The sequence below is a fragment of the Myodes glareolus genome, chromosome X, assembly GCF_982192425.1.
Source record: "Myodes glareolus chromosome X, mMyoGla1.1, whole genome shotgun sequence".
In the NCBI taxonomy this organism is placed as follows: Eukaryota; Metazoa; Chordata; class Mammalia; order Rodentia; family Cricetidae; genus Myodes; species Myodes glareolus.
The window spans coordinates 87,744,189-87,769,520 of NC_142053.1; the positions used below are offsets into that span (position 1 = coordinate 87,744,189).

A 25,332-nucleotide genomic window follows, 5' to 3' on the forward strand; every position below is an offset into this window, starting at 1 on the left:
CATCCCTTAACATTGTCATCCTTTTCCACTTCTCCTTTTTCTCCCAAACAAGTGAGATGTAAGAACTAGGTTTGCTTAAGAGTTCTCAACCCCTGTAGTCAGCCCAGAAAAGTAAGTCCATTTGCACTTTCTAATCTTTAAAGCAAAGAGATAGTCTGCATGTGTGTGAAAGATAATGACTTTGAAAATGGATATGGGGTGCAATGGGGAATTTCAAATATTTTCTATTTAAATAAATCTGTATAGTGTTGTGTGGCAGGAAAAAACATAAATTTGGAATCATGCAGAACTAAGAAGGATTCCTGGTTCTACTTATGTGTGATCCTCAGCTGACTGCAGAGTCTCGGTTTACTTCGTTCCTTCTTTCCTTTCTTGCTTTCCTCCCCTCTTTACTTCTTCCCTCCTTTTTTGAAAAGGGATAATATTTAGAGCAACTACATTTAGTTAGGGAGCATCTCTTCATTGTCTTGTATCACTGTGAAATAAATTAAAAATTTCAAACTAATATAGCATACCCCTAGTAAGTCTAGCAAACTACAAATATGGCTTGCCTTTCCCTTAAAAAATGAAAAATAAATGCCTTTACAAAAGCATTATAAAGTATTAATTAAAATGAATCATTTTTGTCATCAGAGATAGGGCTACTGGCAAAAGTCAGTCAACAAACTTTTCCACTATGACAGCACAACCGTGCCCTGAGGCTTGACAATTAATAAAAAGAACATTTCTGTGTGGAAAAGCCTTCTAATACACTAAACTCATACTGTGAAGCACTCAGGTGTCCCACCTCCCAATTGTCTATTTGTATTGAGGGTTAATAGTACAACTGAGAAAAATTCCATATGCTAGGACAATTTTATCTTCCCCAGACCTACCAGAAATGAAAATATCCCTGCCCTGGACTGAGCAGACTCAAAATCCCTGCCCTTCACTGGCTGCAGAGAAAGTTCCGTCCTAGGAGAATGAGAAGCTGTTTCAAATCTCCAGCCTTAGGTGGGGGTCAAAGGAAATAACCCCATGTGATGATTCTGAAATACGGAAGGAGGGGTGTGTGTGATAAGACGAGAGTTTTGGGAAAATACAGAGAAGAACAGGAGAAACTAACAGCCACCAGAGTTTCTAGTCTCTTCAGCAGCAGGAGGATGGAAGAAAGAACAGAGGTGGCTTCACATAAAACGGAGATCTTGTTGGTCCTGCTGCTCCTGGGCCACTTAATAGTTCTCACCTACGGTAAGGTAGCACACTGATGCCTGACTACCACTTGTACCTCAGGCAGAGGATGTGGGTGTTTACTGAGAAAAGCTTGTTTTTAAATGGTCAGTAACAGTTATATGTAATTCTGTAAGCTTTCTGAACTTGGGCAGAAGGGAAGGAAGCCATTGAAATCTAGTAAAAATTCCAGAAGCTGCCTTGGGTAGAAGTTGAAAACGTACTTTGCTTGGAAAGTATTTGCATGATTTTCCAGTATTTTCGGTATGTCAGAAGACTTTAAGGTCACCCAAACCTCCTATATTCTCCGTTTTCCTTGAAAGTCTACAATAATGACTAACTTCTCATTTCCAAGCTTTGATTCTTGCCACAACATACCGTCACCAATGAATAGATATTTAATAAGTAAGTGTGACCTTCGAAGTAACCTGTAGCCAGGCATGGTGGGGCACACATTTAATCCCAGCACTTGGAAGGCAAAGGAACTCTGATTGATCTCAGTGAGTTCAAGGACAAATTGGTCCATATAGAAAACTTTGAGTTGTCTTGGGCTACATGGTGAACATCAGTTTCTAGATAAAGAAATAGTAATATGCACCATCAAATAGAATTGTTTACAGGTGCTTAACATTTGCTGTTCATACACTTTAGAACACAGCCATTTGCTGGTCTCCACCAGACTCTACCCAGGTGCATGCCCAAATAGTACTTATGTTGTGCTAAATCCACTTCTCTGTTGTTTCTATCCAAGGGCTTCTCACTATCAACCCAGAATACACATGATTTCCTTTTCCATGCCAGCGCTTCAAATGTCTGAAGAAAGGAAGGAACTGTGCCCCCTTAACTCTCCTCTTCTCCAAGCTAAATATCTCTAGCTTCTTCAGCTAAATGCCTTGGTATATTACTAGCTGCTGAGATAACTCACTTCCTTACGGACATAGTAACCCAGTTGTAGGGACTGTTTGTGGGAATCTAATTCTAGACACACAGTCCAGAAGAGGCTGGGCTATCTCATAGGGGCATTTCTGTGAATCCTTCCTCCACACTCATTTACAACTCAAGGAAATGAAGTGCCTTTTAGGAAACTAAGTACAAGTAAGAAACTAAGTAAGTTTCAGTATAGGGTAAAGGGATTCTTGCTGAAGTTTTGCTTGTTTCGTCTTCCTAGAGGACAACACTAGCTAGATCAATCCTAATTTGTAGTATCTAGCAATATTGAATGATGCTCTTTTGCTTTTCTTTTTTTTAGAACCAAAGTTGGCCTATCTAATGGCTAAAATATGGCATGAATGTCCTAAGAGTTCCTGGTGAGGGCAAAGGCCTTAGACTCAACTTCAGTGTCCCCATTAATAGAAACTCTGGTCCTTAACAGTGCATCCAGGAAGATGGAAAGCATCACCTCACTCTTTTCACAAGGCATCATATTCTACCTGCTTACCTGAAATATGTGCTAAATGAAAAAGATTTATTCAGTAATACCTTGCATTTTGAAACTACATCTACCAGGAAAGACATTGCCTAAATGCAATTTCTGGCCCCAGTTGAATAAAATGCAAAAGGATTGAGATATGAGCTTATATATGAAAAATTTTAACAAAACGCAATGGGTCCCTGTCTTTCCTTGCCTCTGGGCTCCTCTTCCCAGCCCATCAGGAAGCAATGTCCTTTGTTTCTCCCACAATAACTAGCCCAGCCAGCTCTAGAGATTTACTCTGGTTCTTTGCTTTTCCAGGCCAAGCATGGATTAAATCCTTTCCCCGCTCAGAATGTAACTTTCTAATGTTTTTATAAGAACTAAAAGGAAGGAAAAAGAAAGAAAAAAAAAGAGAAATAAGGACCAAAAAATCAACTAGGTTTACTTGCAAAGTATAGGGTTCAAAGCTGATAGCTAGTAGTTTGGGCTCGATAGGAAAATGCATCCGGGCTTTTTGGTTCAACTTTCAGTTCCCTTATGAATTATCTCTGTCACCCTTCCAGAAGAGAACGTGAGTTTATGTCCCCACTCTTGAGTGAGCAAAAAATGATAACAGAGCAGAGGGCTGTTTCAAGCATGAATCTACAGAAAACAAACTACTTCCGTTTCAACTATTTGCCATTCTTTTTCCCACATCTCATTTGAAAATAGTGAAAGAAAAGCTACAGGCATGTAAAATGTCATAGAATCCCTAAAGATTGATCTATCCTAACTCTCCGTACTCTGTTTGGGGGAAAAAAATTGGTCCTTCCATTTACTTAGAGTCACCTCCTAGCAAGACAGTGACATAAAAAGGACCTGAAACCACTCTAGCGAAAGAATGCTAAGGACTTTATCCCACACACTGACTTGGATTGATGAGAAAGCTATCAGAAGAGGCCAGGGATAAGGAAAGTATGATTGAAGGGAAAGTGCTTCTTAGAAAGCCATTGAGTCTGTCACTCGTCCTCACTCAGGTGAGCATGTCAACTGTTGCTAGCTCATTTTACTTTCTTCCCTGTTTTTAGGCCAACCCATCCTAAGTGCGCCAAAGAGTGTGACAGGTACCCGTAATGGGGACGTGACATTACAGTGCATCTATACTCCCTTGAGAGGCTACAGTCAAGTTTCTGTAAAATGGCTGGTACAACATGGCTCTGATCCAGTCACCATCTTTCTACGTGACTCCTCGGGAGACCATATCCAGCAGGCCAAATACAGAGGTCGTCTGAAAGTGAGTCAGAAACTTCCAGGGGATGTGTCTCTCCAGGTGAATTCCCTACAGATGGATGACAGGAGTCGCTACACATGTGAGGTCACCTGGCAGAGCCCAGAGAGAAACCAAGTGATAAGAGATGAAGTTATTGAGCTCCGTGTCCAGAAATGTAAGTCACCGTGAGAGCAGAAATACATTGGTAAACAAAGACACGAGAGAGTACTGTAGTTCTAGGCACCTCTGAGAAATTGAGAGGCCTTAGTCCCTATGTACTAATCACAGGATCCTCGAGGTCATCACCCCATTCAAGAAGTTAAATAGTGCTGGGAAATAAATACAAGTGCATCACTTCCAAAAGAGCTCTCCCTCTGCCACGCCATCACTTCTAGATTTGCCAAAGGCTTTCTGAGGGACCTGGTCCCCCACTGGCTGCCCTTCCCAGTTTACCACAAGGTTTTGCAAATTGAAATCCGCATTGTCCTCTACATAACAAATTCCCAAACTCTATCCATTCACATTTAACCACATAAAATTCCCTGCCGCAGTAGACTTGCCGGCATGCCTTCCTCCGTTTAGCCACTTTGACTTGGGCTTTCTACAGTTTGTCTGAGTGGTTCTTTTGAGATTATTTGCTGGCTCTTCTGTTCATTACTTGAAGGGTTCTCAGAGTTTAGATCATTGTTAGCGTGCAGCTACAGTAGAGGGCTTTATTTTCTTCGCTCAGCTTGAATATTTTCATTTCTATTCTGCCAGTCTACAGCTTGTCTCTCTTCAGTCTTTTAATATTTCTTTTCCAGTAAAGATATTTTTTAGTTGGATGTAGTATCGTCATAATTTAATGTTTTTTATTCCTATCTGTGTTTTAGAGGTTGTAACCAGAAAATCATTGCCTCTACTCATATATTTTTTTTAATGCCGAATCCTAATAGATTCAGAGTTCCCAATCTCACATTGCTGTCTTTGATCCACTTTGGTTGATTTTTGCACAGGACTGTAGAGGCCAGGTTTCAAACTTGATGGCCAGGTTTCAAACTTGATGATGCCCACTTTTCCCAGCACCATTTCTTGAAAAGGCTACTGTTTCTCTGGTGTGATTTTGCACATTTACAAGAAATTAGCTGTTTTCAGACATACCTGTTTATTTCTGGAATGTGAACACTGTTTTACTGGCCTATGTATCTTTGTATAGTAATATTGTACTGGTTTGGCTAATTATACTTCTGTGATATGTCCCCAAATCAGGAATTGTAATGACTTCAGTCTTCTTTGAGGACTGTCCATCCAAATACTTTAGTCATTTCAAAATTACATTTGCCCAATTATTCTTGAGTTATGAGTATAATTTCTTTATTTGGATTATTAAAGTCTTTTAAAATGATTTTTACCATTATTATTATTGTTTAAATCCCAATTGCATTTTACCCTCCCTTCTCTTCTTCCAGTACCTCTTTCCACCACTCCTTTGTGCTCCCCTCCCCAATCCATTCCTCCTCATTTCTATTCAGAAAAAGGGCCGGCTTCCTATGGATATCGACCAAGCATGGTATAACAAGTTGCAGTAAGACTAGGTGCTTCCCCTCGTATTAAGGCTGCACTAATGCAACCCAACATAAGACATAGTGTCCCAAAAGCCAGCAAAAGAGTCAAAGACAGCCCCTGATTCCACTGTTAGGAGTCCCACATACAGAGGGCCTAGATCAGTCCTATGTAGGCACCTTGGTTATCATTTAAGTCTCTGTGAGCACCATGAGCCCAGGTTAGTTGATTCTATGGGTTTTCTTGTGATGTCCTTGACCCTCTGGCTCATACAATCCTTCTTCCCCCTCTTTCACACAATTGCCTGAGCTCTGCCTAATATTTGATTGTGAGTCTTTGCATTTGTTTCCATCAGTTGCTGGATGAAGCCTCTCTGATGACCATTGGGCTAGGCACCAATCTAGGAATATAGCAAAATATTATTAGGAATCATTTCATTAGCTTTTTTTTCCCAGTCATGTCTGGTTCTACCCTAAGTCTCTAGGTTATCCAACCTCTTAGTCCTGGCACTCCATACAATGTCGGGGATGGGCTCCCTCTCAGGACACATGGGTCTCAGGCTGGACCTGAGTGGTTAGTCACTCTCACAATTTCTTTGCCACATTTACCCCCAGCACATCTTGTAGTCAGGGCAAATTGTAGGTTAAAGGTTTTGTGGCTGGGTTAGTCTTATGAAATACATTATTCACAAGTTCCCCCCCCCCATTCTTCATGTTGTCATCTTGTAGTCAGGGAAAATTGTAGGTTAAAGGTTTTGTGGCTGGGTTAATCTCATGAAATACATTATTCACAAATATCCCCCCCATTCTTCATGTTGTCTTTTACAGTTCTTGAGATGTAGTTATATACAAGTGCTTTGCCTGCGTGTATGTCCATGCACCATATAGGTGTATGGTGCCTTTAGAAGTCAGAAGAAGGATCAGATGCTCTAGAAACTGGAGTTATAGATGGTTTAAGTTATCATGTGGGTGCTGAGAACAAAGCCCAGGTCCTTTGCAAGAGCAGCCAATGCTCTTAATTGTTAAGCCATCTCTGCAGCCCAACATGTTGTCTTTTTACTTTCATGATAGTAACATTCAAGGCTCCAAAGTTTTTGATTTTGTTGAAGTCTAAGCCTATTTTATCTTAGTATTTGTGTTTTTGTAGCATATCCCACCAGACCCAATATTCCTTAACTTGCTTAAGATCTGAGTGGAGGAGAACTGGAGGGAACAGAATGGTCCAGATGAGGAAAGGACAGAGAGGAAGAGCAAGGAAAGAGATATCTTGATTGAGGGAGCCATTGTGGGCCTAGTGAGAAACCTTGCACTAAGGAAATTCCCAGGAATCCCCAAGGATTAGCCCCAGCTAAGATCCTAAACAATAGTGGAGAGGATGCCTGAGCTGGCCTTCTCCTGAGTGGAGAGGATGCCTGAACTGGCCTTTTCCTGTAATCAGATTGACTACTTACCATAATTTTCACCACAAAACCTTCATCCAGCAAATGAAAGCAGATACAGACAACCACAGGGGAGCATTGGGCTGAGCTCCCAAAGTTTAGTTGAAGAGTGGGAGGAATGAGAATATGAGCAAAGAGGTCAAGACCATGATGGGTTACCCACTTAAACAACTTACCTAAGCTAATGGGAGCCCACCAATTCTGGCCTGACAATCAGGGAATTAGCATAGGACCAAACAAGGCCCTCTGAATGTGTTTGACAGTTGCATGGCTGGGGAAGACTGAGGGGCCAGTGGCAGTGAAACAGGGGTTTATCTCTACTGCATGTACTGGCTTTTGGGGATCCTGTTCTCTTTGGATGTATACCTTGCTAAGCCTAGATATAGTCGGGAGGGCCTCGAACCTTTCCCAAAGCAATGTGCCTTATCCTCTCTGAGGAGTGAATAGGGAGTAGAGGGAGTGGGAGGAGAGGAGGGAGTGGGAACTGTGATTGGAATGTTAAATGAGGAAAGATTGTTTTTAAAATAGAAAAGTAAAAAAGTAAATTAATAAAATTTTAAAAGATTTGGTAGAACTGAATAGTGAAGCCACTTTGGCTTGATCTTTTCTTTCTTAGTAGTTGTTTCACTAGCAATCCAGTATTTTTTCACTTGTTTAAATTCTATAATTTCAAGTTTCCTGGTTCATCTTCATCTTTAGAAGTTAGCATTTACTTTTTTAATATTTATTATTTTAAGTATATGAGGGTTTTATCTGCAAGCATGTGTATCTTAGTTATTTTTTATTGCAGTGATAAAATATTATAACCAACATATATAGGGTAGAGTTTAATTAGGCTTACAATTTGAAAGGGTTACAGTCCATGACACCAGAACAAAGACATGGTTGCAGGAACCATTAGAGCTCACATCTTGATCTGAAAACAGAAGGCTGAGAGGGAGAACACTAGAAATGGTACAAATCTTTTGAAATGTCAAAGCCCACCCCTAGTGATACATTTCCTGCAGTAAGGACACACCTCCTAATCCTTCCGAAACTGTTGCACCGACTATGAACCACAGTTTCAAATATATGAGTCTATAAGGGCCGTTTCCATTCAAACCATCATAATGTCTATGTACAGAGTACTTGCCTAGTGCCTGTGAAGGTCAGAAAGACACATAGTTTCCCTGGAACTTGAGCTATATACAGGAATGAGTGGCTATGTCAGGGCTGGGATCCTTCCCCAGGTCCTCTGCAAGAGCAAAAAGAACTCTTAACCACTGAGCCAACACTCCAGGTCCTACTTCTAATTTTATCTTATTCAGTTAGAGAAGATGCTTACTATTTCAGAAATTTTTAAGATTTATTAAGATTTGTTTTATACACAGCATATGGTCTGTTTCAAATAATGCTACAGGTATACTTGATAATAATATCTATTTTGCTATTATTATATGAAGTATTCTATATATGTCACTTTTCGTTAACAATGTTGTTCAACCCTTGAATCTCCTTAATATTCTTTGTAGTTATTAAACATATCATTTAAAGTAGGATGTTGAATTCAAATTATGATTGGTAAACTAACAATTTCTCTCCCCAATTCTACTAAATTTTCTTCATGAATTTTGGAGGCTCTAGTATTATCAGTATATGTTTATTAATGAATTTTATCCTTCGCCAAAAATAATTTTATGATTATAAGTTGTTGTTCTTTGTACCTAGTAAAATTTTTTCTCAAAAATATAATTTATCTTATATCAGTATAGTCATTCTACTTATATGTTGACTAATGATTGCATGGTATATCTTTTAACATTATTTTACTTTAAAACTTTTTTTGCCTTTGAGTTCTAAGCAAGTATATCATATAGTGAGATATGATAATCTGAGACTCTCTGCCTTTAAATCTGAATTTTTCTACTTCTATTTAATCTAATTATTAATAAAGTAAGATTTATATCTGCCAGTTTTCTATTTGTAGTCTTTATACTTCTTTCTATAGTCCTTCATTGCTTCTACATTTGATGTCTAATAGATAATTTCTAGCATATTATAAAGTTCAATTATTTTTAGTTTACTGTGATGGCTAGTTTTATGTCAACTTCATAGAAGCTAGACTCATTTTGTATGAGGGACCTTCAACTGAGAAAATGCCCCCAATAGACTGGCCTGTGAGCAAGTCTGTGGTGTATTTTCTTGGCTAATCATTGATGTGAGAAGCCTCAACTCACCACAAGCAGCACCACCCACTGGGTGGTCCTGGGTGCTAGAAGAAAGCAGGCTGAGTTAACCATGGAGAGAAATTCAATAAGCAACATTCCTCCATGGCTTTTGCTTCTGAAATTCCTGCCTCTAGTTTCCTACCATGAGTCTCTGCCATGACTTCTCTAAATGATAGAGCGTGACCAGAAGCTTGTAAGCAGAAATAAACTCTTTCCTTCTCCAGTTGCTTTGGATTATTGTGCTTTATCACAGCCAAAGAAATCTTAACTAAGACATTTACTAAGTATTTTCATTATTTCTGTCTGTGGGATATCATCAATTCTTAATTTATTGCATTTATTCCAATTTAATTTCATAATATACAAAAGGTTGCTTGTATACAGCTCAATTTCTTATCATTTAGTTCTATCATTACTGCAAATTGCATCTTAGTATATTATAATTTATGAGTATTGATATAGTATTATTGTTCTGCAGGGATGGATAGATAGCTCAACTATTAAAAGCTAGGCTCACAATCAAAATAATATTGTTTTGTAAAGTGTTTTTTCAAGTCAGAGTGGAAAAGTATGTTTACACTCAGTATTCACCTGTATAGTTACCTCTTCTGGTGCCTTTTTATTTCTTAATATTAGTTTTGGATATGACTCACTGTCCCTTTATTTTACCTTAAACAGTGCCTTTTGACAATTCTTTTGGTTCTATCTGCTAGAGAATATTCTCACAGTCATTGTTTATCTGGGAAATGTCATGATTTCTGCCTCATTTTTATTTGGAGGCTATTTATGTTTTAGATGAGGGTTTTCTATGCTACCCAAACTAAATTTATGCTTGTAGTTGGGACTGCAATCACATTCTCACTCTACTTATTTGATAGTTTGTTTCTTTGTTTTTTAGGACTTTTGTTGGTGATTTTAAAAAACTAATTTTGTATAGTCTTCTATATTCATTGTCATGAGATAGCCACTGAATTCACTATTTGATTAGATCAGAAGTCAGTAATAACTGGATAGAGATTTTATTAACAGCCAGGAGAAAATAAACCATGTATTATTTACCAGAGAACTTTGTTGCTGGTTTAACAATGATATCAATGTGTATCTGGTTTATAATTATGGCATATTGTTCATTTGTTGTTAATATGAAATTTCAAGGTTAATCATAAGTGTGATCTTATGCCTTTCTTATATTTCTTCTGGATGTGCACAAGACTTTAAGAAAGGATATGATATCCTTGACTCTGGGAAGTTGCCAAACTTTTCAAACTTCCTGGAGATATCTCATTTGTGACTTTTAAAAGTCTTGGTTACTCTATTCTTTCTCCAAACTGTTATCCATTGCTTTAAGCTCTGTGTGATAAATTTTCTCCTTGCCATAGAAAGAGACTTTTAGAGCAGATGCTAAATAAAACAAGCATTGGGAGTCACATCTTTTCAAGAAATCATTAGAAAGGTCAAATAAAGATAGTATTTCTGGAATGATCTTCTTACTTTTGTATCTGGAGTAGGGTATTAATTTTTATTACCTCTGAGGAAAGCTGAAATGCCACAAAGCTTCATGTTATTACTAAAACTGGGCTGTTTTTCTTCCATAAGCACCATAAGTTCCTACTAACCAATTTCCCAAATTCTGGGAAAAATGACAATACCAAAATATTTCAGTTATGCCTTTATTTCTGTAAGGGGCAAGTTTTAGAAGTCATTACTTCAACATTTTCATTGAAGTCACCAACTAACACCTTCTTTGTTGTCCTTTGGAATTCTTCCTCAAGAGTGACTCATTATATTTTAGTTGAAAGTTAGTGATTACTAGAATATATTCCCTCAGCCTAGTTTTCACACCCTCTCAGCTCTAGATATAGGTTCACTGACGTCTTTGAACCCTGCCTTATGACCACTACCTTAGAGTGATGTGTGAGGATTAATGAACAGGCAATAAAAGTTACCAGTGTCATGATGGAAGGGTTGAGAGGTACAACCTAATTCCTAATTTTACTAGTATCTTCAATTGTTTATCTAAAGAAACCAGATCCCTGAACCTCACTCCTTTCTCCCTTGCAGACTCCTCTATTCCAACTACAATCAATGTTGAAGCACTTACAACAATGCAATCCTCCTTGGAAGGTAAGGTTTACTAGAGCTCTGTTACTGAATTCTTGAAACACATTTGGAAACCAAGGAGATGCAATTCCTCTGACTTTGGGCAAAGAGATCACTGTGTTACTCAAAGAGATCAAGGCCGTAAATTAATGAATACAAAAGAAATGTAACAAATATGTAAGGGTAGTGGAGAAGTTGAATCATGAATATACACTTTTTTGATTATAAAATTTCTTTTTTTTTAACTTTTAGAGGCACTTTAACTTTCTTGCAGGTCTCAGAAAATACTTTTTTTAGTATTATTAAAAAATTTCCTCCTCCTCCCTACCTCCCATTTCCCTCCCCCTCTCCCCATTCCCCTTCCCCTCCCTCTCCAGTCCAAAGAGCAGTCAGGGTTCCCTGCACTGTGGGAAGTCCAAGGTCCTCCCCCCTCCATCCAGGTCCAGGAAGGTGTGCAACCAAACAGACGAGGCTCCCACAAAGCCAGTACCTGCAGAAGGATCAAAACCCAGTGTCATTGTCCTTGGCTTCTCAGTCAGCCCTCATTGTCCGCCATGTTCAGAGAGTCCGATTTGATCCCATGCTTTTTCAGTCCCAGTCTAGCTGTCCTTGGTGAGCTCCCATTAGATCAGCCCCACCGTCTCAGTGGGTGGGCGCACCCCTTGCGGTCTTGACTTCCTTGCTCTTGTTCTCCCTCCTTCTGCTCCTCATTTGGGCCTTGGGAGTTCAGCCCAGTGCTCCAATGTGGGTCTCTGTCTCTATCTCCATCCATCGCCAGATGAAGCTTCTATGGTGATATGCATGATATTCATCAGCGTGGCTATAGGATAGGGCCCCTTCAGGCTCCCTCTCCTCAGCTGCCCAAGGAACTAGCTGGAGACATCTCCATGGATACCTGGAAACCCCTCTAGAGTCAAGTCTCTTGCCAACCCTAAAATGGCTCCCTTTCAACCTCCTTAGCCATCAGGGAAATGAAAATCAAAACCACTCTCTGAGATACCATCTTACACCTGTCAGAATAGCTAAAATTAAAAACACTAATGATAGCCTTTGCTGGAGAGGATGTGGAGTAAGGGGAACACTCATCCATTGCTGGTGGGAATGCAAACTTGTGCAGCCACTGTGGAAATCAGTGTGGCGGTTTCTCAGGAAATTCGGGATCAACCTACTACAGGATCCAGCAATATCACTCTTGGGAATATACCCAAGAGATGCCCAATCATACTACAAAAACATTTGTTCAACTATGTTTATAGCAGCATTATTTGTAATAGCCAGAACCTGGAAACAACCTAGATGCCCTTCAATGGAAGAATGGATAAAGAAAGTGTGGAATATATACACATTAGAGTACTACTCAGCTGTAAAAAAACAATGACATCTTGAATTTTTCATGGAAATGGATGGAAATAGAAAACACTATTCTGAGTGAGGTAACCCAGACCCAAAAAGATGAATATGGTATGTATTCACTCATAAGTGGATTCTAGCCTTAAATAAAGGTCAGTGAGCCTATAATTCGTGGTCCTAGAGAAGCTAAATAAGAAGCTGAACCCAAAGAAAAACATATAGTTATCCTCGTGGATATTGGAAGTAGACTAGATTGCCAGACAAAAATTGGGATCTTGGGGGTGGGGTGGTGTAGGGGTAAGTGGACATGGGGAGAGAAAAGTGAGGAGGGGAGGATGGGGAGACCCTGGGGGAATAGGATGGTTGGGATGGAGGAAGGGTGGATATGAGAGCAGGGAAGAAGATATCTTAATTAATGAATATACACTTTTCTTTGTGAAAACAAGCTAAAAGAAAGCAATGTATCACATTTTTCCTAATCTGATTTACTATGTGACTTTGAACATTCTACTTCTTTGTGTATCTTCTTCCATTGGCAATCCTTTATATCAAAAACCTGGGATATTTCACTTCATAGTACAATACAGACTAATAATATAGCTTGTTGCAGGATATTTGATCGCACTGTGAAACCATGAGACTGTATTAATAAATTCACCCTTAGATCAGGAAGCAGACTCAGTGACTAGTTGAAAAGAATTAGCCATAGAGAGCGCAGAGGACCCAGGAATATGAATAGAGAGATGCACAGGAAGGAGTCGGGAGGGACTTAGGGATTCATGGTCTTTTTATTTTAGGACAAATGGAGAAACTCTCTTGCTGAGTCTCTGGTCAAAAGGAAGGTTAGCTTGTTGTTTCTTGACACCTCTGAGTTATCAGGTTTTCACCCCAACATCTGGCTCCCAAATCTTTATTGGTAGGTAGACCAAAAGACACTTAGTTAAAAACTACGTTGGCAACAGCAACAGAGCTGGTGCTGGTGGGACCAGAAATCCCGACAGGTCATGTATGATGTATCTGAGCAGTGGAATGCTCAATGCAGAGCAAAAGAGCTGCGGATGGTAGTAAAACTATCAGTAGAGTTAGGTGTAGCCACTAAGACAATGGAAAAACAATGACTAGACACCCTGGAAGCCCAGAAGAGATCTCCAGCAAAGACATCAAGCCTTTTCTGCCTTTGACAACCCTCACATCTCTTCAGGGCAAGAGAGACCTCTGACCTGGATTCTCTGTTCTCATAGCAACAACTACAGTGAATTCAACCTGTGACTGGACCACTAAGGAGAACGGAAAACTTAAGGAGACCACTGTTGGCCCAGTGGATGAAAAACATGAGAGGACCACTGCTGGCCCGGGGAATAAAAACCATAAGGAGACCACTGTTGGCTCAGTGAATGGAAAACATGAGGAGACCACTGCTGGCCTGGGGAATGAAAATGATGACACCACTGATGGCCCAGGTAAAAGCAATATTTTATCCTATTATTCTTCCTTGACTCTAAATTGTGTGATTCATTATACATTCTCTTTGTGGAATTCAGCACCACAAACCCAGGAAGAGTCCAGGAACTAAATTGGGTAGGTATGATAGAAACAGAAAGATAACGATACAAGAATAAAGAGTCAGGTTGTGGTTAAAGAAATGGATAAATGTGTTCTTAGTTTGTTTTCTATTGCGGCAGCAATATACTTGTCAAACACGGGGCAGGACGGGTGGAGAGTAGGATTAGGAACATGAACTTAGCCATCTATCCTAAGGAGACAGGAAATGGAATAGGTAAAGATCAAAACAGTCCTCCACTACTTTAATTCTCGACTAAGGGCTTTTTGTAGCAGATCAGAGTTGATTTTTATTCCCCGAAAGTCTCAAAAATCCCCAAATCAGGAACTCAAGGACTAAAATCTCAAAGAGACAATAGCCTGTATTATTTCATCTCAAACTTCTTGTCCGCTAATATGCACTGATATGCCTAAATCAATTCTTAAAATAATGAACTTCTTTCACATTAATAGTTGGCTGGCCACTCTTAAACTATGAGATCCCCATTTTCACCTGTGTCATATATCATGTCATAGATCATATGTCAGAACTCTCCAGATTATTTCATGGTCTTGCAACCAGTTGTTAATTCCAGATATACTGCAGAACATCTATGACTCCAAGTATCCATTAAGTATATGTTTTAATTATTCAGTGTGAAATAGTTTAAAAACTATTACTCACTGTTTTATGCTCTGGCTTTGTAGCATTGAAGGCATACTTTTTTATGATACTGGGGATAGGACAGTGATCTCAAGCAAGCTAGATATATGCTTTACTAATAAATAAAATAGAAAGCACAGCAAAAATCATCAGGAACAGATAAGACCATGCAAAAGAATGAATTCCAAGGATGGGTAACAAAATAAAGAAATACATAAGGAAATACATAAAGAAAACATTAATGAACACAACTGAAATATTTGAGACCAAACCTAATAACCCATAGAGTAGAAGAAGCAGAGATTAAGTAAAAATGCTTAGACAATGCAACCAATGAAATTATAGCTAAGAATTTTATAAACCTAGAGAAAGAAATAAACATCCAAATAAAGTACTAGCTAAAAGATGTACAGGGAAAATGCCAACTCAGAAAGAGAGGCATAAATGTCCGCATAACATCAGATCTCTTACCAGCAACACTAAAATCCAGGAAAGCACAGAATGATATATTTCAAGCTCTGAAAATAATTACTGTCAACTGAGACTGGTATAGTCAACAAAGTTATATCTTAGAATTAATTGAGAATAGAAGCCCCTGAGATGTGGAAATGGGTAACAGGACAGTCCCTGTATGAACAGTCTGAGAAGACAAGATGTCCAAGAGCTCATTGTGTTATGCTGTGAAAATGAAACCTGAATTGTGTTGGATACCCCAAATGTTGATGATGCTAGAGTCATGAAACATCTGCCAAGGAGAACTGCAGGTAGGGAGTGGTGACAGCCCAAGAAAGAGATGCCTGTTGCAGGCAGAAAGGCAGGAGTGGCAGAGTCATATAACCTCTGTGTCATCAGAAATGAAGTTACATGATTTGATGTCTGCCCTGATAGATTTTAGTCTCTCTTTGGTTCATTATTACCTTCCCATCCGTCCACTTCTCCCTTTTGGAATGCTAATGTGCATTTTGTGTCAACTTATGTTAGAAGTATGTGATCTACCTTTTTATTTTACCTGGGGCTACAGATAAGACATTTACTTGGGTCTCAAAACAGACATTGGACTTTTAAACAGTTTTGAGACTTTCACAGATTGTGAGGACTTTGATTTAGAGTTCAACTAAGCACATTTTGTACTCTGATGTGGTCATAATCACATCAGGGTCAAAGAGTGGGATGTGGTGGCTTGAATATCTCCTATAGATTAATTCAGTTTTTGTTCTCCAACTGGTGGCACTCTTTAAACAGAAGACATGGTCTTTGTGGAGGAAGTACATCACTGGGGTTGTTCTTTGAGGGTTTAGAGCCTCATGCCAGTTCCAGATCCTTTCTCTGCACTGTGTTTGATGTTGAAGAATGTGATTGATCTCTAGGCTTTCTGCTCCTGATGTCATGCCCAGGCTTGCCACCACGTTTCCGTGCCATGACAGTCTCATCCATCTGGAACCATAAACTCCTTGTTCTTTAAGTTACCTTTGGACCTGGTGTTTTATCACAAAAACAGAAAAGTAACTACTATAGTAAGGCATATGTGTTTAGAGACTGATCTATTTTGTATAGTCTTCCAGTGCTTTATATAAATTTTAAAATATTTTCTAATATCCCTCCTAATTTCATTAAAGTCTAACAACTCCCTTTTCATCTTTAATTTTACTAATTTGAGGTTTCTTTCTCTTTTCTTGGTTATTTTAGCTGGGGAGTTTGTTCATTTAATCTATTTAAAGAACAAACTATTTGGTTCATATTGTGTATTGTTTCTTCAGTCTGTCTCGCATTTATTTTAATCCCTAATCTTTATCATGTCTTGTTGTATGCTGAGTTTGGGATTGACCTCCTTTCTTCCTAGAACCATGAGGTGTATATTAGTTACTTTTCTATTATATGATGAGACAACATGACCACGGTTACTTACAGAGGGAAGGACATACTTTGAAATTACAGTTTTAAAGGGTTACAGCCCATAATGGTGGAGTGAAGCAGGTGGCAGGCATCAGGCAGTTGAGAGCACGTAAGTCGAGCCACAAAAAAAGAAGCCAAGAGAATAAACTGGGGGTAGCACATGGCTTTTGAAGCCTCAAAGTACATCCTCAGTGACATACTTTCTCTAACAAGGCCACCCCTCATAATATTCCTCAAACAGCAACCAACTAGAGACCAAGGCGCCTCACTCAAACTACCACATTCTACTCCCTAACCTTAATAGTCTGTTGGCCACATCATAAATCAAAATTCATATAGTCCAACTTCCAAAGTCCCCATACTCTTGCACAATCAGAACACTATTTGAAAGTTCAAAGTCTCTTTTGATTAAATTGATCTTTATGATTACATTGAACCCATCAGAAACATTATAATTAAGACAATCTCTTAACTGTAATGCCCTGTAAAATAAAAAAGCAATTATATTTAACATACAATAACACATAATATACATTACCATGATAAAAGTGAGAAATGAGGCATAGTAAGGAAATACTAGACCAAAGCAAGACTGAAACCCAAAAGTACAAATCAAATCCAGTACCTCCATAGCACCATGTCTGCTATCAGAAGGCTCACATGGCTCTACCCCTTTATTTTACTGCCCACAACACCATTCCCTGTCAGGCCATTTCCACTTCCTTTCTACAGTGGTCTTTCAATGCCACTTGCCCTGTAGAACCTTCATGAATGAACTTTCTTGCCACATTTTGACTAACCTTAGATGGTATTTGAAACCACAGGGGAAGAAAGAATTCATGACCCCACTAACTTCTGCATTCTTCATTCCTGCAAAGTCAGTTCCATGTGAACAACAGTGCCAAGTTCGACTGTCAGCTTAACTTGGTTATCTCTGCAGATCCGCAGAAGCCATTTCTTAATAAAAGTTCAGAAGAAAGTAGGAATGTATGAGACATACCACAACACAATTAAATGCTTCATATGAGAAGCCTGTAGCCAAATTATACTATGCTTTAAAACTTAGAACATTCTAAAATGGAAAATGAGGTAAAAATGTGTATCGCCTCCAGTTTTACTAAACATAACATTCACAATAAAGTTTCAGAATACATAATCAACATACAAAATCAATATTTTTACATATACAACAATAAATTTGCTGAAGACAAAATGGGAAAAGATATTCCATTCACACTGCTGGGCATACACCAAAAGACTATATCTTACCATGGGTGTATTTGCACATCCATGTTTACTGATGCTCTGTTCACAACAAAAAATAAAATCAGCCTAAATAACAACCAGCAGATGAATGGAAAAGGAAAATGCATTGTATTTGACAAAGAAATTTTATTCAGTCATAAGGAAAAAAATGAAATGTTGGGAAAATATATGGAACTGGAAAATGTTTTAACTGGAGTAACCTAGGTTCAATAACAAAATGTTGAATGTTTTTTCTTATATGTAGATTCTGGACCCTAATTTTTATGCAAGTGTATTTTTGTAATTATGAGTGATGTATAAGCCATAGAACTAGAAAAAAGCCAATAAGAAGGTAAAAGCAGCGTGTGTGTGTGTGTGTGTGTGTGTGTGTGTGCGCGCGCGCGCGCTTAGTATAATGTACATGTGTGTGCACTTACTTGCCTGTTTATACTCATATGGAGACCAGAGCTCTCCTTTAGATGTTTCTGTTGTTCTCTACCTTAATTTTTCTTGAGGTAGAGTCTCTTGCTGTCCTGAAGCACACTATGCTGACTAGTCTGGCTAGCCAACAAAACCAGAGGATTCACATGCCTCTGTCCCTGAACACTGTGGCTACAGATTCTCATGACTATGTCTGATTTTTACGTGGGTAATGAGATGTGAACTCTGGTTTTGCTCATACACCAAGTATGTAAACCACTGAACTGTCTACCTAACTGTCTCTCCAAAACAAAAAACAACAGCTTCTCTTAAGGAAAGAGGGAAGTAGAACACATGTGACATGAAACGGTCACTCCTGGAACAGAAGGATACAAGGAACAAGAGGACAGAATGCAGTGGTGGAGAGAAAAATCAGTCAAAGCAAGTATGAGGAATAGGTTATCTTGAATGCTGATTATAATGAAGTCAATCAAAGAAGCGTATTGAATACCATTCAAATGTGTCATTGAAGTTATGAGGAAACTAAAGTCTAATAATGGTTAAAGATTTGACCAACATCACCATACTAACTTTTCTATGACTGACATAAAAGCTTATCTCAAATTTTGTATGGTAAAATGACATAAATATGTTCTCTTATACTTATGGCTGTCAAAAGTCTGATGTAATTATTAGTGGGCTAAAATCAGGTGCCAGTAGTGCCCCAATCCTTCCGGAAGCTTTGTAAAAGGATCCATTCCTTGATGCTTTCCACTATGTAGAAGCTGCCCACATTCCTTAGCTCCTGATATCTTTCACCTGTTTTCAACATCAGTAATGTAATATGTTCTTACCTTCTCTCATGTCTCCTTCCTTTACTAGTAAATCAATACTTCTGATTACATTGAGCCCATCAGAAACTGTAATGGTTATCTCCCTATTTTAAGCACAGATAACAATCAGCCTTACTTCTGCTTTTTACCTTAGTTCTTCTTTGTGTTACATATAATTCTAAGAATCTGTGTGCAAACTTCTTTGGAGGAGGAACCATTTTATCTGACCCATTAGCCATACAACAAGTAAATAAGACTTAGGATTAGAATCTCTGTATGGTATATTCCTTCAACTATTTACGTGTCTGTATTAGTTACTTATCTCATTTCTGCAACAAAATACCTGAAAAAACACCTTAAGAAAGGAAAGGTCGATTTGGGCTCATAGCTCAAAGGTGCAGTTCATCACAGCAAGGAAGGCATGGCGGATAATCACATCAGATCTACAGCCAAAAAGCAGAGGATACTGGTGTTCAGCTTGCTTTCCCTTGTTCATTCTTTCCATAATGCCAGCTCATAGAAGAATGATGCCCACAGTTAAGGTAATGCCCAGAGGCTTGTCTCCTGGAAGTATCTAGATCCTTTCAGATTGACAGAATTAACTCTCAAGGTACCCTAGGTTTCTGAGTGGAAATATTTTTGAGAAAAGAGGAAACTGGGAACTTGAGCCAAAGAGTACTTCAGTGAGAAGAGTCTTTATGGCTGAACATAAGTTGCCAGAATCTCATGAAGATAGCATTTCCGAAAAGCTGGCGAGTCAGAACACCACCACCATTTTTTTAGGCAAAGTGAAATTCTTCTATCTTGGCCCTTTGAAAAGAATGGAAATCTGCCTGTGGCCCAAAAAGTAATCAACCAGTGGGACTACGAGAATTTGTTTTGACATTTTGTCTCTGACATTTATCAAGATTGTCTTAAGAATGTGGGATTTTGTTTTTCTCTCTGGCTAGCTCAGAACCTCAAGATGCTCTAGGCTGATACTTAGAGTTTCTGATTTGATCTTTTTTCCCAAGGCCAATTTTTGTTTATTTGTCTGCTTTTTAAAAATCTAACTAACTTTTTAGAGAAACATTATATGAATAATGTATACATAAATTAATATTTAAAATCTTTAAAATGTGCATACTTCAAAATCACATTATCTGGTGTCTGATAGTCACCAAATGATTTCTTTTTCTAGTCACTATTGCCACGTATTACTTTAAGCTATTTTGTACTCTTATAAAGGAATAAAATAATGTATTTTTGTGGTTGATTTAGTTTACTCAGTGTGTTTATCACAGTCAGTGGCGGTTTCATATGAATATATACATTTATGTTATATGCAAATATATTTAAATTATTAAATAATTGGTTAGTATGCATGTGTTTAACAATCAATTTATTTTATTCTTGAATATTAACTGAAAAACTTCCCATTTGGGTCATTACTAATAATTTGTGGATAAACAATATTACATTATTGGCATGTGCCCAGGTGCCAGTTATGTAGACCAGGCCAGCCTCAGACTCACAAAGATCTTCCTCTGCCTCCCAAATACCAACCACCACCATTCCCACCAAATCTTGTCTTTTGAAATAATATTATGTAAACATTCAATGTTTTTATTACAACTTCTTGATTCTCGAGAATTTCATACAGGTATAAAATGAAGTATGGTCATATTCACCTCTCATTTCTCTTTTCCAACTCCAACCATATTCTCTGCAAACTAACTCCTCCTAACTTCATGTCTTCATTTTTAACCCCCTGAATCTAACTAGTAACATCCAGATGTACATGAGTTTGAGTTCATCCACTGGAGTATGGGAAATCTCTGGGTGGAAACACACTGAAAAAAGAATGAGTCTCTCTCCTCCAGAAGCAATATTCAGTAAGGAGTAGGGCAAGACGAGCACGTCTACCATCTCTGCAGGACTTTTGGCTTGATCTTATGTCAGTCAGATATCCCTAGCTATACTACTATAAATATTCATGAATACAATAACCCTGTCATGTCCCGAACATAGCATTCCACAGCACCCTTCATTGTCTGGCTCTTAATCTTTCTGCTCTCTCTTTCATGAAGTTCTCTCTCTCTCTCTGTCTCTCTCTCTCTCTCTCTCTGTGTGTGTGTGTGTGTGTGTGTGTGTGTGTGTGTGTGTGTGTGTGAGAGAGAGAGAGAGAGAGAGAGAGAGAGAGAGAGAGAGAGAGAGAGAGAGAAGAGAGAGAGAGATGGACTTTTGACCAGGATTACAGTACCAGGCATGCTATTCCCTCCTGTGGAGTAGTTCTCAGTTCCAATCAGAAAGATCTTAGTTGTCCTATACTAGTCTTGCTGAATCATACCATCGTGCCTGGTATGTTGGTATTATTATGTGCAAAGTCCAGCAGTGGGTAAGGCCTTTGACTAGCCTCATTTTAAACCAAATAACTCTTGGTCTCATTTTCTCTTTTAGGAAGGAACCTGAAAGTCTTTCTCATCATCTGCATCATCTCCCTTTGCTGCATAGTGCTTTTCACCACAGCTTATTTTATGCTCTGCCACAGGACATTCCAACAAGGTGACTAATAAGTAGGGATGGCTGGCCTTTTGTTCATTCATTCTCTCCAACGGTATATTTATCTACATTCTATATGAAGCAGTATGGCTAACATTCCAATGATCTTGAAGACCAGTTTCAGGGCAATGGTAGAAACAAAAAGAGACAGATATTCATTGTCTCTGCCAGCAATATTGTAAGAATTATGAAACGGAATATAAAAATCCAGGGTACTAAGCCAAGCACAACTATCTTTGTAATGAATCATCTTACAAGAATGGAAGGGAAGCTGCCCTCAAGTTGCTTGCAATGTATGTGAGGATTTCCAAATTGAAGCATAGAATTTATCAATAGCATACATTACAGAAAGATTAATGATTCAGGGTGTAGAGAAGAAGATATGGAACAAATACTGAAGAGAAGAGTGTCAGAGCTGGAATAATCAACGAAGCCTTTCAAAAGGTTTAACCAGAGCTAGGTCATACTGAATGAAGACAATATATGAAAGGCTGGTGTTCCAGGAAAGGGAAACCAAGCGAGCAGAAGTCTAAAGGCCTAAACTGGAAGTGCTAGTGAGTCATCACAAAGGAAAACTTAGTTAGTTAAGGGATAGTGAATTACAGGGGGCCGTGTAGGTTACCTTCTAATTACAGCAGGTTTTTAATTCCAGTCTAAGGAATTTCTTCACTAGGCCTTGAAATGACCCTAAGATTAACCCAATTGCTTTGAAAGTTGCACGATGAAGACATTATTGCCAGAGAGATTTAATGAGTATGGAAAACACGAGGTTGAGGGGATTGGAATGTTTGTTTCTAAGAAAAAGTTAGAATTCTATACCTTGCACTAGTCATTTTGCCCACCATCATTTTGTGTACATTTCTGTAGCATCTTCCACTCATAAACATCTTTTCTGCCTTGGATCACTTTAATTAAATAGAACGCAGTCTTGTCCATCTCTTTCCCCAGGGTCTCAAGTATAACCTATGGTGTTGGCCAGTTACCATGACTGTGATCCATCAGGATGCTCTAGGGAGTGGAAATTCCTCAGATGGCCACAAATACCAGCTCGATTTGAAGGAAACCATTCACCATAGTCTTCTTAAGGCTAAGACAGTAACTACATATCATTTTCCTCTTAAAATATCCCAAAATATTTCATTGTCCTTAGTAGCTCAAGGGAACAAGATGTCAGTTTAAGTTATTCTTTTTAAGATCCTCTATGATGTGGGTCTAGCTCTGTTTTCTTCCCATTCACTAGTCACTTTTCCTTATTCTCATTTCCAGCCACTGAATTTAGACAAGCAACTAAAGCTTACATGACATGGCTTTGTGCTTTTTTTTTTTTAATCTTCTTAGTTTGCCTTTCCAGAATTCCCGCTTCCTGTTCCTCTTTAAGAGAGACAACTTCAGAGCAGTAATTCAGTCTGTAGTTACTGAGCATAGGTTGTATTCTGGATACTAAGCATGTTAAGACAAAAAAAAAAAAAACCAAAACTTGGAAATAAAAAAGTTCCCTGTCCAGTGGGGGAGATAAAACATGGAAAGGTGGGTCTCTACAAAACAAAACTCCCATAGTTTGCATTGTTACCGTTCTTGTAATTTAGTACATGGATTTCCAGTTGCTACCCTAAAAGATCATACGCATCTAGAGGGAAGAGGGCTGTATCAAGAACTACCCATCTTTGTGCCAGGTTAGTGCTCTTGATTAGAGGACAGTTCTCCACAGACACTAGGGGGCGATGACTATCTAGTTGGGGTCCTTTTAGTTTTTAGACTTTAAGTAATAATATTCTATTAATTCAAAGAAATACCAACTTTTCCATGTATGTTATAAATCATATACACATGCATATGTACACACATACATATACATATATGTATACATATTCATAAACATGTGGTAAAAGAGGTTATGTAAGAACTGAGCCCTTTCTTGAGTCAGTGTCAGTGCACTTGAAAATGGATTGGGTTATGGTCCCTGACATGGAACCAAATTCAGTGCATTTTCCTGGGTTGTAGCTGGGTAATCAAGTTTCCAAGAGAATTTTCTTAGAATCTTTGATGAGAATCCTGGGTGAAGAACAAGTCTGGTGTGTTTTCCCTTGACCCATACCAAACAATATCTTCAGCTTGATGGCCTGAGTCAGAAATGGCAAAGGGGATGGAGAACAAGGTTGTGTGCCATCCACTTCTCTGAAAAATCTGTGTCCCTGTATTTTAACTCATGACAACATCCCTCAATATTACAAAGCTGGTACCCTGAATTCTCTTCTGTTTCCTTCCCTCATGTTTGGACTGGTACCGAGGTTTCATACTTAGCTCCTGTAAACTCTCCATATAAATTTCTAACCTGATTCTTCCTTGTTTTCTAGAGCATGTGTATGAACTAAACAGGTAAGATACACACTTTTCTGACATATTAACCATTCAATGCCCTAAATTCTGTTGGTCGCTGGCAGAAAACCTGGAGACTAGCCCTGGCAGAGTCCGTCAGGGTCAGAAAATATTTTACCCTCGCAGATGAATGTTCTCATGTTTTATCCTGGATCAATGAATGCACAAGATGATTTAGGTATACCGACTTTCTGTCCCCAGAGTCCCTGCCTAACAGGATCCTGGGAGTCAGTGAATAAGAACTTAGGAGCTAGAAGGCAGGATCTAAGCCAAGATCTTTCTCATGAGTAATTGGCTCTTGGTCCACAGGGTGTGTGTCAAGGAGATCAGAAACTCTGAAGAAACCACAGAGGTGATGACCTTCACAAATGGGTACTTCAATGATGAACCAGATTCCCATGCTCTGATCAAGGACTAGTCTGATGAGTCCTTGCCTGGGCCAGGAGTACTAGATAACCACCCAGATCAGCGATGACTATTCATTCCTGCCTGCTTCACACAATTCCCTGAAACTACGAAGTTGTTGCTACCGAAGACAATAGCATCTGCTAAAATGTCCCACTAAGTCAAGGTCTACTGACATAACTGCCTATGATTATTTAGCTCTTTAAGCTTGCTTGCTTGCTTCCTTTCTTTCTAGACAACCTAAAGTATCAACTCTGCCATTGGTGGAGCCACTGGGAAAACCTGGTTTGGCTAAGAATTTACCATGTGCCCCTCAAGAAAGCTAGTTTCTGAGTTTGGCCCTGGACCCTTCTATGTTCCTGTCTGTGGCCTCCACACCTCCTCTGAAAACACCAGAGAATTTCCCAGAGCCCTAGAGGTTCTTTTTCATGCCTCAAAGCATCACCAGAAAATCAGGTGAGGCTCAGTCCTACCAACTTGGGCAATCATCTTTGGTCATAATTATGTCCTTTTCTCTAAGGCCAGAGGACTTTTAATTAATATCGCCAAATCAAAGGCCAAGGTACACATCTGTTCCTACACTGTTCTGTTGTGTTCTGTTCTTCTGGTGGTAATAAATGTTTAATCATGACAGCAACTTCAGTTGTGTTTGTCTTAAGACACAGTAGGACCTACCTAAAATGAGACTAAATAAGATGGTAAGCTCCCCTAGAAATATAGACCACACACTTTTCTTCTCTGTGTCTGTGTGTGTGTTTTACAAGAAATTGTGTGTGTGTGTGTTTGTGTTTTACAAGAAATTTAACCAGCGTTAACCAAGTACTCTGTTACTAAGCTATATTCTTGTATTTATTTAACATTTTATTTGTATGAGATCTCATTAACTTGCCCAGGCTTGCCTTTATTT

The 25,332-nt window shown here is 38.8% G+C and overlaps 1 protein-coding gene across 1 annotated transcript; it reads left to right on the top strand.

Annotated features, from left to right (window-relative positions):
• Nucleotides 1–1,034: 1,034 nt before the first annotated feature.
• Nucleotides 1,035–25,062, top strand: Vsig4 (V-set and immunoglobulin domain containing 4). Its single transcript, XM_048417914.3, has 7 exons — nucleotides 1,035–1,230; nucleotides 3,691–4,047; nucleotides 11,121–11,183; nucleotides 13,751–13,969; nucleotides 21,543–21,647; nucleotides 23,999–24,020; nucleotides 24,330–25,062. Exons 1-7 carry the CDS (start codon nucleotides 1,143–1,145, stop codon nucleotides 24,436–24,438), a joined length of 963 nt encoding a protein of 320 aa, XP_048273871.3. The 5' UTR covers nucleotides 1,035–1,142; the 3' UTR covers nucleotides 24,439–25,062.
• The last annotated feature ends 270 nt before the right edge of the window (nucleotides 25,063–25,332 follow it).

What these genes read in the sequence shown, in the direction of transcription:
- Vsig4 (XM_048417914.3), top strand. Translation starts at nt 1,143, where the DNA reads ATGGAAGAAAGAACAGAGGTGGCTTCACATAAAACGGAGATCTTGTTG. An exon ending in CTTAATAGTTCTCACCTACG is followed by an intron (nt 1,231 to 3,690) that starts GTAAGGTAGCAC and finishes CCCTGTTTTTAG; the next exon opens with GCCAACCCATCCTAAGTGCG. An exon ending in CCACAGGACATTCCAACAAG is followed by an intron (nt 21,648 to 23,998) that starts GTGACTAATAAG and finishes CTTGTTTTCTAG; the next exon opens with AGCATGTGTATGAACTAAAC.